Source organism: Malaclemys terrapin, chromosome 4 (genome assembly GCF_027887155.1).
Source record: "Malaclemys terrapin pileata isolate rMalTer1 chromosome 4, rMalTer1.hap1, whole genome shotgun sequence".
Classification (NCBI taxonomy): Eukaryota; Metazoa; Chordata; order Testudines; family Emydidae; genus Malaclemys; species Malaclemys terrapin.
The window spans coordinates 110,107,844-110,121,281 of NC_071508.1; the positions used below are offsets into that span (position 1 = coordinate 110,107,844).

Below are 13,438 nucleotides of genomic sequence, written 5' to 3' on the forward strand. Positions count from 1 at the left end.
GGAACATACCACCAAGCCCACCTGTGGGGAGGGGGACAGGCTAACTCCCTCCAGAATCAGGTCTTGAGGGGGAGAGATCATCAGACTTGCACAGTCCACTGTGGACCTGCACGCCAGCCAGAACAACCAGGGCTGATGGCATCATAGCAGGCATCGCAGTGAGATTCCCAGGTCTGGCTCGCTCAATCCTGCAAATCCATGAATCTCTGGGGCAGCCCCACAGGCAATGCCAGGTAGGGTTAAGGTATGAACCCCTTTGCGCATCGAAGGAAAGCATGGTGTGCTTGGGTGTCTTTGTTCAGCTGGGAGACATGATGGAAGAGCATGCAATGCTGCTTTTGAATGTAGTGAGTGATTGAAGGAAGGCCAGATATCTGTGAGGTTATGGCATTTTGCACAAAATTGAACCACTTTATGCTCAAGATTTGGTGCTGACAGAGCATATAGAATGCATCTAACTGGTCCAAGTATACTTGTAAGAGAGTCCAGGTTTCTGACCCATGTAGCAATACAGGTGGAACACAGGTTAGATCCTAAAGTTTGTCTCAGTGCAGAGACATTTTTGTTCCCATAAGCAAGACATGGACTTCATGCAGGAAGTATTAAGACCAATTAATCTGAGGACATCAGGTTTACTGCAACCATTTGAACTCTGCTTGCAGCCTAGTTACGTGCTCGACCGCACGTGCACCAGGGGTTCTAGTGGTTCAGCTCCGAAGTTGTGGACCTCAGTCTTCTGCATGAGATGTTCAACCCCATAGTGTGGGAAGCATCTTGGAAACCTTGAAAGACAGGGCTGAAATTCTCTTGCTTCACAACAGGCAGGACAACACCATCTTCATAGTCTTGGTCAGTGAAGACTTTTTGATCAACCTTGATTCTGATGTTTGGTGTGGCAAGTCCTAATGTCCAGTCAAAAGCTTGACAGAACAGTGCTGGGGCAAGAATACATCCCTGCCACATATCTGAAGTTGTGTAGAAACATGGTGAAAGCTGTGAACCAACGCACACTCTTGCACCAGTACCGATGTGAAGATTGTGCACCAGATTTATCAGAACATCTGGGACGCCAACTCTCAGTGTAAGCCAAATTGCTGACCTGTCAGCCAAATAATAAGCTACTTTGATGTTGATATATGCCACGAGAAGTGGGCCAGTAAATTCTCAGTGCAGCTCAGCCAGAAGCTGGAGTGTAAAGACAGCATTCACTGTCAACTGTCCAGCAGTGAAACCTGTTGCTGTGGATGGATAATGTTGCCTTTTAAGAAGAGGCTGCATCCTACCAAGCAGAAAGTTAGCTAAGATCTTTCCAGAGATTGATAGCAATGAGATCAGTCTGTAATTGCAACACTCAGTGCAAGATCCTTTACCTTTGTACAGGGACACTATGATGCCATTTTTCCATTCTGTTCGTAGTCTGCCTGATGCCCACACTTTTAAGAACAGTTGATGTGGGGTCAGTGCTCACTTGTTCCAGCTTGGGTGGAATGCCATCAGGTCTAGCAGAGGGAGAAAGGGAATTATAAAGTCATAGAGTTCAGGGAGGTAAGTTGGTAAAGAACCTGTCATCACACCCATATTGGAGGGATGGGAACTACAATAGAACTCATAAAGGGGAATGGAATCTGTCTTCTGCATGAGGAACCTTATCTCTGACATTCTCTAACTTTTAGGTGCTAGACTTTACAGACTTACCATTCTTTTAACATAGCTTTTTATATCATTTACATATTTATATTGACCAATCACACTCAAAACTGAGTGTATCAAGTACTACTAGCTCCTCACTGATCCCAGAAACAGAACTTAAAATGTATCTCCTAACCATCTTTTTAATTCACACAATCGTCAATGGCATGCCAGGAGGGGAGAAGGAACTGTCAGTACTTGGCTGTTTGTCCTGAAATGTAGGTTATGGAGGAGATGTGGCTGAGTCTCTTATTTTATCTGGATTGTAGGGGGAACCACCAGAGGGACAGATCTTCCTGTAGAAGAAAGATGTCAGATATGGAACTCCCAATATGAATAATTAATGTCTCATTGGGTACTGGAGGTATTCCATGTATTCACAGGAAAGACTTGGAGCCCCATAAAATACTCAGCCAGGCACCAGCTCTTCACGCTGTTCACAATGCAGATTCTTCTACCAGATGAGTTCTCAGTTCCCTAGCCAGTGAAGTGGTAGGCAGGTAGACAGCTCTGGAGCAGGATAAGAATGGATTCTCCCTCTAATTTTATCAGAAGGGAAACTGTGCTCCCACACACTCCCACTTATTTTAATATCTGCTCAACAACTCTAGATTGCTGGGTTGATGTCAAGCCACAGGTCTTTGTAAGGTTACTAATTAATTGACCAAAATGTCAGTCTTGGTGTAATAGTATCTTGATGTAATAGTATCAAAGCAGAAAGCTTTATGAACTTGTTGGCTCAGCTCCTTTAGACTGCTGGGCTGATGTGAAGGCAAAGGTGTGTGTGAGGTTACTGAGTGGGATGCTGGTTACTACTGTGTTGGCATGATGTCAAAGGATAGGCTGTTACATGGCCACTTACTCAGCAACTCTAGTTTACTAAGATGATGTTAAGTCTCAGGCTATTTAACTGAACACCTCCAGCTTGCTGGTCTGATGTAAAGGGGCAGGTCTCTGGGAGGTAAGGTCACTGGCTCAAAAGCTACTGTTTGATGGGCTAATATCAAGGCTCGGACTTCTGTGATATGATGGGGCAGCATCTCTAGCTTTCTCCATGTCTGTCGAGGCCCATTCCTTGGTGAGCTAACTGTCCCAGTCCCTCTAGCTGTCTAGTATATCAAGGCAGAAAACTCTCTAAAGTTACTGACTCAAGATCTGTAACTTGCTGGTCTGATAAAGCACAGCTTTCTGAGAGCTCTTGGTTCTTGACATCAACCAGGAGGGTCACTGCCTCAGCTCCACTGATTGGGCTGATTTTGGGTCAGAGGCTTCTGTGAGGGTTACTGACTTAGCAACTACAGATTGCTGGAATGATGACAGGTGAAAAGCTCTGTGAGGCCCTAGCTCAGTATATTTAGCTCAGTTGCTTGATGTTAGTGGACAGGCCTTTGTGAGTTACTGATTCATTTCCTATAGCTCATTGATCTGGTGTCAAGATAGATTGTTTTTGCTGAGCCAGTGAATTCACACTTCTAGCATGTTGGGCTGATGTCAAGGCACAGGTGTCCACAAGATCAGTAACTCAGCATGTGAAGCTTGTTGATAAGGCTCAGCCTCTTTGAGATTGGTAGTTCTACAGCATTAGCATGCTGAGCTAGTGTCAAGGCTACAAGGGCCATTGTTTCATAAACTCTGTATTACTGGGCTAATGGCAATATGCACGTTTCTATGAGGTTTCATATTCAGTACCTCTAACTTGCTGGGCAAAAGCTAAGTTACGAGCCTTTGCAAGGTTATCTGCTCATCCACTCTAGCTTCATAGGGCTGTGTGAAGACGTGCATTTTTGAGTTCACTGGCTCAATAACCCTAATTTGGTGAGCTGCTGTAAAACCACAGGTTTCTGTGATTTGCTCACTGCAAGTACTGGCTCAGCACTAGTGGTGAAGGCAGATCAAAATAGGAATGGGAGCGCAACAATTTGTGGTTTCATGTGTGTTAATATGTGGTGAAATGACATTCCATCATAAAAGATTATGTACTGTATGATGAGAGGAAGAATGGTCCAGTAGTTAGAGTACCAACCTGGGATTCAGGAGACCCAGTTTAAATTCTCTATCCTGCTGCAGTCTTCCTGTGACACCTTGGGCAGTTTCTCATCTGTAAAACAGGGATAATAGTACTTCCCTACCTCCCAGCGGTGTGGTGAGGATTAATATATTAAAGACTGTGATGCATATCAAGTAGTAGCTGCTAAACACAAAAATGTATCCTACTGGAAGGGAGGGATAGAGGGAAGCAGCAGGCTTTCTCCGTCCAACAGAGGGGGAGTCCTCAACAGGGACATTTCTTCCTTTAGTAGAAAGGCATACAGGAGACTTCCAGCTTGGACAGTTCTCCCATCAGGCACTGGTGCTAGTGGTATTACTATTCATTATTTGTATTACTGTAGTGCCTAGGAGCCCTATTCATAAACCAGGCCTTTGTGCTAGGCATTGTACAAACACAGAAAAAGACAGCCCCTTCCCCAATCTAAGTATAAGAGATAGTAAATGGATACAAACAGAATGGAGAGTACAAAGAAACAATGAGATAATATTGGTTACAGGCAGCAGTCACTGGTACGGATAAGACTGCTTGGAGCAGTATAAACTTATGAACAAGGCACCAGCACTATTTTGGATGGCCTGAAGGGGAGCAAGTTGAGTAACGGAGAAGATTGCAAGCACAGAAATGACAAACTGGGTTGGGGGTGGCAGAAGAGAAGAGACTAAGTTTTGGGTCCTTCGGTGTTTCTAGCAGGTGTGTTTATCATGAGTCTTGTGATATTGGGTGACTTTCTTAAAGCCTCTGCTTCTGGAGTCACGTGATTATGAGAATCTCAGCTTTAATTTAAACAAAACAAACCACCCAACCCTGAGCCTCTAGCCCTCCTGGTTACAGAGAAAAACTGGAAGATGGGAGCTCTAAAGAACAATGTAAATAAAAAACCCATCTTGTATTATTTGTAAGCAGCTCATGATTTTGGGGGTTGGGACTCATGACTGTCATACACTGGAGCTGTCTGGGACACTGTCTGACAGGCTGGTGAAGAGCGCTGGGACAGATTTGGCAGCAGAGTTCCCGCAGAGCAGGCTGGGTGCAGGCAGCCCATTTCCCAGGCCACGCGGAGCAGGAGGGATCTGGGCTGGGCTACCCGAACCAGGCTGAGAAGGTGGCCGCAGAACCTGGGCTGGCCCCAGGTAGGGTTGCCAGGCCTCCGGTTTTCAACCAGAATGCCCAGTGGAAAAGGGATTCTGGCATCTCCCGTGAGCACTGCTGACTGGGCTGTTAAAAATCTGGTCAGCAGCGCAGCGGGGCTAAGGCAGACTCCCTGCCAGCCCTGGCTTTGCGCAGCTCCCAGAAGCGGCCAGCATATTCAGTTCATAGGCGCAGGGGTGGCTACGGGGGCACCACACACTGCTCCCACCCTGAGCACTGGCTCTGCAGCTTCCCAGCTAATGGGAGCTGTGGGGGCAAGGCCCATGGGCATGGGCAGTGTGCAGAGCCCCCTATAGCCCCTTTGGCTCCAATGCTGGCCGCTTCTGGGAGCTGCCTAAGGTTAGCACCATCTGGAACCTGAACCCCCTGCCCCAGCCCTGAGTCCTCTCCCGGAGCCTGCCCCCAAACTTCCTCCCAGAGCCCACACTCCCTCCCAAACTTCAACCCCAGCCCAGAGCCCCCTCCTGCACCCCAAACCCCTCATCCCTGGCCCCACCCCAGAGCCTAGATCCCCAGCCAGAATCCTGACCCCTTTTGCACACCAATCCCCTGCACTCCTAGCCCAGTGAAAATGAGCGAGCCACAGAGGGAGGGGGAATGGAATGAGCGCGAGCAGGGCCTGGGTGTTCGGTTTTCTGCAATCAGAAAATTGGCAACCCCAGAGTGGAGGGGCAGGGAGACCACGGCAGCAGGAACAGGGTTAACGGTCCCACCGACAGCGGCATTCTTGGTATAGGCAGCACCACAGCCGCGCCCGGGGTGCGTTCTGGGTCACGGGGGCGATGCGATTCCCCCGTAGGAGAGGGGCTGACCCAGCGCCAGAGCTACGGGGCTCTAGGCTCCCATCCTCGGCTCCCTTTCTCCCGCCCAGTTGGAAACCGGAACCGGATGTGGTACCTCGCCCCCGGTCATAGAATTAAGGCCTTAGCCTGCCTGGAAAATCGCCCAAACCATAGAGCTGCGGAACGCCTTGGCATTTCCGGTGAGGGCTCGCGTCACATCCGTGCGGTTCTGAGATGCCGGTAAGAATTGTGGGGGGAGTCAGAAGGGGGTGGGGGGTCCTAAATTGGGGGGGAGTTCACGCGGATCAATCCCTTCCCCGGGGCTCTGCTGCTCCTCCGAACCCGGGGGCTCGCGCGGGGCGGTACTGGTCCCTCCCCTTGCTCGGGGGCTGGACCCCCCCCCGCGGGGCTGAAGCTGGGGCTTGGGGGCTCAGAGGGGAACACACCCGGCAGGCAGCCGCGCTGAGGGGGAGCCTGCCCCGGTGGGGGCGGGGTGGGAGTGCGTGTGTGCCGGGAGCTCCCCATTCCCGGCCACCCAGCTGTGCCTTTGGGTCGTGGGGCCTCCCTCGGTTCCGTCCGGCCTGGCCTCGGGCTCTCCCGGCCTGTCGCTGCCCACCTGTCTGTCTTCATGGCGTTGGCTTATTTCGCCCGCCAGCTGCTCTGGGCTGTGAGACTGGCTGTGGTGCTGGTGTGTGTAACACTGATGCCAGGAAGGGTCATAATGAAATCTCAGACCGCTTTGGAAGGGCTGCAGAGCGGCAGTAGGGACCCGGGCTTCTTCGCTCCTGTAACTTAACCAGTGCAACTTGGTTGGTCCCTGCATCCCTTAGGTAGTAGCTTATTTCACTGGGTGTGATTGCCACTGACCAATGAATGACTCAGCCAAGTCTGCAGTTTGAAAGGCAAAGGGGATCTTAGAACATGAACAAAGTACCAGGAGCCCCCTTGAAGCTTTAATTCCTGTTTTTATTTATTATGATTATTTACTTATTAAGTTCAGAGTGGGCTTGTCACTGTACAGTTAGTACAAGACATGGCCTCTGCCTAGAGCATCATACATCTGGACAGACAACCCATGGGGAGTCCTACAGGAGAGCTCTATGATAATTTCTGTGCTGATCCAACCTAGAATGGGAACTTGTGTTTTTTCAGACCGTTATGTTTTTAGGTCTTGCAGGAAGCTGTAATATTGATGGAGCAGGAGAACTGGAGATAATATTTTCTTGCTGATTCCTATCACTAGTATCTGAGCACTTTCCAGAAATGGGAACAAAAATATATCTAGCTTCCTTCCTAATCTGTAGAAAAAATAGCATGATTAATTTATAGGTGCAGTGTGTATGAGAACTGAGGTGAAAATAAATCAAAACATCTGTGAATATTAGGGACTTTTTGACAATCAGAAAACAGATGACTTTTTGGGAACAGGTGGGCAGAGTTTCTTGATTATGGAATTTCATTTCACCAACAATCTGAATAAGCCCAGATGTTCTCAACAGCCCCTGAAGAATGGCCCGGGAATGCTTCTCTGTATATAAGCAACAGAAAGTACTGCTTTTTTAATTCTGTGTAGCCTTAAATTAGATAGTAAAAGGGAGGCATAGAGACTAGTTTTTTAAAATTGAATTAGGCTTTAGTCTGTTTTGTTAGCATTCCGATACCATTGTGATAGTACTATAAACACCAAGATGGGTAAAAGACAGAACTGCGAGAGACCATCCATATTGACAGGAATTTTGTACTCCTTAACAATACCTATACATTTTTTGACTTTGATTCATGAGTGATAAGTCTCAGCTGTTTACACTTCCATTCTCTTATTTATTTTAGGTTAAATTGAATATCTGCCTAGCACAGCTTCTTGCAGGAAGACTGCACTGCTTTAAGTCTAGGAGACTATGAGAATAATCAGAGGGGACTGTTCACTCTGAATTCTAAACTTGTGCCTTGCCCAGAACAGCTACGGGAATCGGAAACTTGAATCAATGTTATCGGATGAGTTAGAATCCAAACCAGAGGTAAGCAGGTCAGAACTGGGTTAATTCCTGACTTGGTTTCTGTTTCATGGTCCAACTCTTAAGTTCAGCAGAAGATGTAGTTTGCCATTTAGATAGTAATTCCTCAAAACTACCTAAACATAGCAGATAATGATAGCACCTCATATATTTAAGATTGCAGAATATTTTCTCTTGTAATCAGACATTATTTTCAGTGGTTTATAATATTGTACAATATTGACTTTTTGGAGATATATTTTAGTTTGAGCAAAGTCTCATCAGCCATTTTTGAATAAAATAACGGTGGGTGAGAAAATATATTCTCCCCCCCCCCTTTTTTTTTTTTTTAATCCTTGTACCAACTTCTTTCCCTCCTACCAGAGTGACACTACTAGATTCTGGGGGTTTGGATTATTCCTAAAGTTCCCAAATCTTTGTTGACAGACAGCTGGCTGTTCACATGGTGCTTGTGGCTCCCCTTTCATTCCAGCTGCAAAATTGCATTAAAAGAAACTAAAAAAGCATTACATAGCTTCTTAATGTGACTTTTCCATGCGCTCAATCGCTGTCATTGTCACAGGGATATTATGTGATTGTGAATGGGAAGGGAGGTGTCCCTGAGACTATTTCTCTATTAAGATGTGACAACTTTACGGAAATGTTTGCCTAGCTTTGGATTGTTTGTGGTGGAGGTGGAAGGGGGTCAATTTAATAATGTTTGGGAGAAAGGATTTAAATAAAAAAGCCATTGTGTTGTTTAAGATCATCTCTTTGAGAATGTTTGTAATAAGAGAGATTTGTTATTCTTACCCTTTGCCTCCTGCTTTTATCCTATTGGTTTTGCATACCGGTTTGATATCATTATGCTGGGGAAAACTAAGAGACTCCCTGTTCTAGGAGAGACTTTCTGCTGTTGCTTTTGGTCACGTTTAATGGCCTAATGTTAGTACATGTGGACGGATGGTTTGAACCAAAGCCACCTTGTAGGGGGAGGAAACCTTTTTTTCTTTTTTTTAAACGTATCTCTATATGAGAAGCCAGGCCACATTTCATTATGTTAATATATATTTCATAGCAAGGCAGTTTGCAGTAGGGACTATGGATATAATTTAATATTTCATATTTAATCTTTAAACAACCATCCCAATAACTTTGAATGACTAAGCTATCTAGCAATGTAAGTCTGTTAACCACACCCTGTTGTTGCATCTTGTCTTAATCTAAAAAGTAAGATCTCAGGAGAGGGAATATTTTAATGTGTGTTTATAGAGCACTTGGCAAAATGGTCCCCAATTTTGATTGAGGCTTCTGGATGTTACTTGTATTATAACTAATAAGAATTGGTGATCTATTAAATTGGGTTATGGATTCTGGCTCAGTTCATCTTGCGTATGGCCATCTGAGTGCCACACCAACTTAAATTATCTTCATAATATCGTAGGGAGGTAGGGGAACTGAGTACAGATAAGTTAGGGCCTGAAATTTCAAGGGTCCACTAATTTTGGGTATAATATAATGCTCAACTTAAGATGCCTAGGACCTAATTTTTCAGAGGTTTAAAACACTGGCAGCTCCCATTGACTTCATTTGGATTTGTGAGTGCCCATCACTTCTGAAAGTCAAGCCCAGAGTGTGTAATTTTGGGTACACAGGAAATGAGGCACCCACAATAGTGACTACTGTCACAGTTTCAGCGTAACTGCACCTGTATTTTCCCCTGCCCCCACTCCAGGAACGGCCAGAATGGTCTTCATCCATCGCCTGTCTCTGGATAGGGATCCATGTCCCATTCCCTCTGACCAAGGGTTTTAAGGCTGCACAGCTCCCTGCCTTACACTGTGATATCCCCAACAAGCCAGTCTGCCTAAAGGCCAGAACCTCGCTTTGCTTTCTCTCTGAGGGCTATGAATATATGTATTGCCAGCAGTTACAAGTTACCACACAGCTCTTTCTAAGCAAGCAATTTTATTCTTAAGATAAAAGCATTATAAAGAAAATGTAATAAAAACGATAAGTAGATTTAAATACACTAACCATATCCGGAGTCGTCCATCAGTCTCCTGGGGCTCAAATAGGCCAAAGACATTCCAACCCTTCCACATTGGTTGGGGCCCCATTGGACAGAAGGTCCTGTCCATTTGCTGGATCCGAAAGAATTCCACAAGTCAGTTCAAGCTCATTCTTTTATATCAGAAACTTTTTCTTTGCTTCATAATGTCTGGAAAACCCATCCTGAACCAGTATATGCAAACTGCCTAGGGCAGGGGTGGGCAAACTACGGCCTGCGGGCCGGATCCAGCCCCTCAGGGCTTTGGATCTGGCCCGCAGGATTGCCCCCCGTGGCGCGGTGGGCCCCATGCCGCTCTCAGAAGGGGCCAGCATCACTTCCCTGCGGCCCCCAGGCGGAGGGTTCTGTGCATTGCCCTTGCCTCCAGGCACCGCCGCCCGTAGCTCTCATTGGCCGGGAACGGGGAACCATGGCCAATGGGAGCTTTGGGGGAGGTACCTGGAGGTGCGCCGAGGGCAGTGCACGCGGAGCCCTCTGTCCCCCAGGGGCCGTGGCACTTCCTGGAGCGGCACTGACTTCGTGATTAGTTTCTTGTCAAATTTTTGGTTCCTGCTCCAAACCCTTGACACACTAGGGTTATCCAATAATATTTTTTTATATTGACAGCGCTCCCTACTGTTTTACTTCCTACATTCTTGAAAAGGGCTGATCCATTTTCAATTTAAAAAAAATTTGTTGTTAAATCAATTTGAGCCAGAGATTAAACGTGAAAAATTTTGGATTGAAAGATTAGAGCTTGACAGTGATAAGGGACAGAAAGTGAGGGTTATAATGGCAAGTAATGTGCACCCTTAATAATAGCCTAGCTCACTAAAGGTAGTAATGATGTCTGTCTTATTGAATTTCTAAAGAAAAATCAAGATTATCAATCTCATGAAATAATTGGGGATGTCATCCATAAATGGTAATATTTTCAATTATGGGCTCAATCCAGCTCCCATTGAAGTAAGTGGGAAGACTTTCATTGACTTCAAGGAATGTTGGATTGGGTTCTGTGTGTATTACAAGGTAGAGGAAGCCTAACTCAATGTCTTTTGTTATCTCATTGGAACCTTGTGCTATAAACTGGTTTGCTCACTGCTGAATCCTATTTTCAAGATCCTCTCTTTTTCAGCTGCTGGTTCAGTTTGTTCAGAACACATCTATTCCACTGGGGCGGGGGCTGGTGGAATCAGAACCTAAAAGCATCACCTGTCTCTCCCTCCTTCCTGTTACTGAGACCTCAGAATGCAACAGACTGATGTTGCCAGGTAAAATCTATGGTACAGGTTTGTGTGGGAGTGCTATTTATATAGCTGTCTCTACTGTGCCACTACAGCATGTTCTCCCTACCTCTTGCTGAAAAGGGATCCTGGTGGTGGAGGGATAGGTTCAGAAGAGTTATTAGGACTTTTTCATTAATGGTGGAGCTTTGCTACTTAGAGGTCTGTGATCTCATTCTCTTCACTAGATGATTCTCCAAGTCACACTAACTCCTCCAAAGATGTTCCTTCATCTGCTGTCTTGAGAAGCCTTCAGATAAATGTAGGCCCTGACGGCGAGGAGACAAGGGCACAAACTGTACAGAAACCACCTGAGCTCCTGTCAAGTCCAGAACCTTCCAGTTTATTGCAAGACCTCCAGCCCAGTGACAGCACCTCCTTTATTCTCCTCAACCTAACAAGAGCAGGTAATTCCCCTTCCTGTTGTCGTCATCTGGCTGGATCTGTTTCAGACAGTAGAATGCAGAAGATACAAATGGATCTTTGTCCCAGCTGCTTATAATGGGGAAATATGAAATTTTCTGGGTGTTAGTGGATATTATTCAGGAGCATGTAACAATCAGCAGCTTCCTACAATACAGAGGTCTGTGGAGACTTAGTGCAGCTATTATGTCTGTACCATGGATATTAGACTCTGAGAAGCAAGAGAGTCCCCTCTCATTTACTGTCTTTCTGTCTCATGGAGCTGCTTCTCTTCCAGGCCTGGGCTGTCCAGCAGAGCACCTGGTGTTTGTTCAGGATGAAGCAGAGGATTCTGGGAATGACTTTCTCTCCCATGACAGCACGGACAGCAGTACCCCATGGTTTCTACGAGTGCAGGAATTGGCCCATGACAGTTTGATTGCTGCCACTCGAGCACAGCTCGCAAAGAACGCCAAAGCAAGCAATAATGGTAGGCGATGTGCTGTTACTATCTTAAAGATTTAACCTTCTGTGAAAGGCAACTGGCTGTAGCTTTAGATGTTTATCCTATCTGATTGCAGGATAGTTTCTAAATAGACAAAATCATTATAGAGGCATTGTTAGCATCTCTATAGTTAAGGCTGTATTGAGGTTTTCTGTTAAAGCAAGGTTTCAGTATTTCTTAGGGCTGAAAACATACAGATTTAATTTTCTAAGAAAATATGTTCAGTAGTTTGAGTTCAAAGGGGTTCTTCAACTGTAATACCTCCCCCGAAGGTATCTCCCCAAAATCTTCTGTGGTGAAGACTGATGCAAGACAATCATTTAATTTCTTTGCAATGTTCTTACCTCCTTAATTGCTTCCTTCGTTCCTTGGTAATCCAGTTGACCCACCAATTCTCTTGCAGGCTTCCTGCTTCTGATCTGCTTAAAGAATCTTTTGTTGTTTCTTTTTGTCTACAGCTGTTTGCTCTTCAAACTACCTTTTAATCCTCATAATGTCCATTTTTCATATTGCCTGCTTTATTTTATGTGCCTTTCTAGTGGCTTACCTAGGTTTGGTATTCAGTTTTCTGAGGGATACCTGTTTGAACTATTAATTATATTGTGATCACTTAATGGCTCAACTACAATTATATCTTGAAATAATTAAGTCAATTAAGTCCTCTTCTGTGCTCTAGAATTAGCTGTTCCAAGAAGTCATCATTTAAGGTGTTGAGAAATTGCTTATCCTGACTGAATCCAGAGGTGACATTTGACTATTTAATATTTGAATAGTTGAAGTAACCTAATATTACTATTTAGTTGATATTTATGGCCTCTGATCTCTCAGCATTACACACTCCCTATCATTATTCTGATCTGGAGGCAGCTGATATGATATGGTATCTTGCTGGGAATAGTTTATAGACCTGGAAGGTAGGTAGATATGTATGTGGTCCCTGCAATGGGCTGGGTAGCAATATCTAGTTTGTAGGACTAGATTATACTAGGGGTTATCCTGTCTCTTTCCTCCAGTAATCCATCTCCTCTGTGGACTTTGACAGTGTTTTCTGTTCTGTTCTAGGTGAAAGTGTTCATCTTTGCTCAGGAGATGGGCAGCCAAAAGATTCCAGCCCCATCCCTCACCTGTCCCGCGTAGAGAAGAAGCTGAAGTGCACAGTTGAGGGCTGTGATCGGACATTTGTGTGGCCAGCCCACTTCAAATATCATTTAAAAACTCACAGGTGAGTAGAGCAGAGATCTCTGCTATTGTGACCTTGCAGAAATTCCTGGTCTTTATACAAAACATCGTTATTAATTCCCATTGTGTAAAATCTTTCTTCAAAGCTAAAGGGCAACAGGAAACTCAAAATTGAGTAAAACCCAGATTTAGCTGCTGAATGGTCTCACTAACAAGGGTTATGGTCAGCACACCTGCTGCACGCTCTCAGCCTGGCTAGGAGGGAATACAGTGCAGAAAAAAATTTATTTTGAAAATTCCCTTTGTCCTCCATGAAATGCACTGTGGCTTAGGGAAAGTTGACATCTTTACAAAA

General features: G+C 45.3%; 1 protein-coding gene across 2 annotated transcripts in view; it reads left to right on the forward strand.

The window, feature by feature from the left end:
* Positions 1-24: 24 nt before the first annotated feature.
* The window catches only part of ZNF410 (zinc finger protein 410), a 30,608-nt gene continuing 17,194 nt past the window's right edge, over positions 25-13,438 (forward strand). Inside the window, exons 1-6 of one of the 2 annotated variants that reach the window (XM_054027925.1) lie at positions 25-233; positions 7,501-7,688; positions 10,850-10,985; positions 11,186-11,404; positions 11,698-11,889; positions 12,967-13,126. In XM_054027925.1, coding sequence (XP_053883900.1) covers positions 7,656-7,688; positions 10,850-10,985; positions 11,186-11,404; positions 11,698-11,889; positions 12,967-13,126 — 740 coding nt within the window. In that variant the 5' untranslated portion in view covers positions 25-233; positions 7,501-7,655. Of the gene's footprint in view, positions 234-5,833; positions 5,911-7,500; positions 7,689-10,849; positions 10,986-11,185; positions 11,405-11,697; positions 11,890-12,966; positions 13,127-13,438 lie in introns of those variants that run through there. The other variant, XM_054027924.1, reaches the window with a different exon arrangement.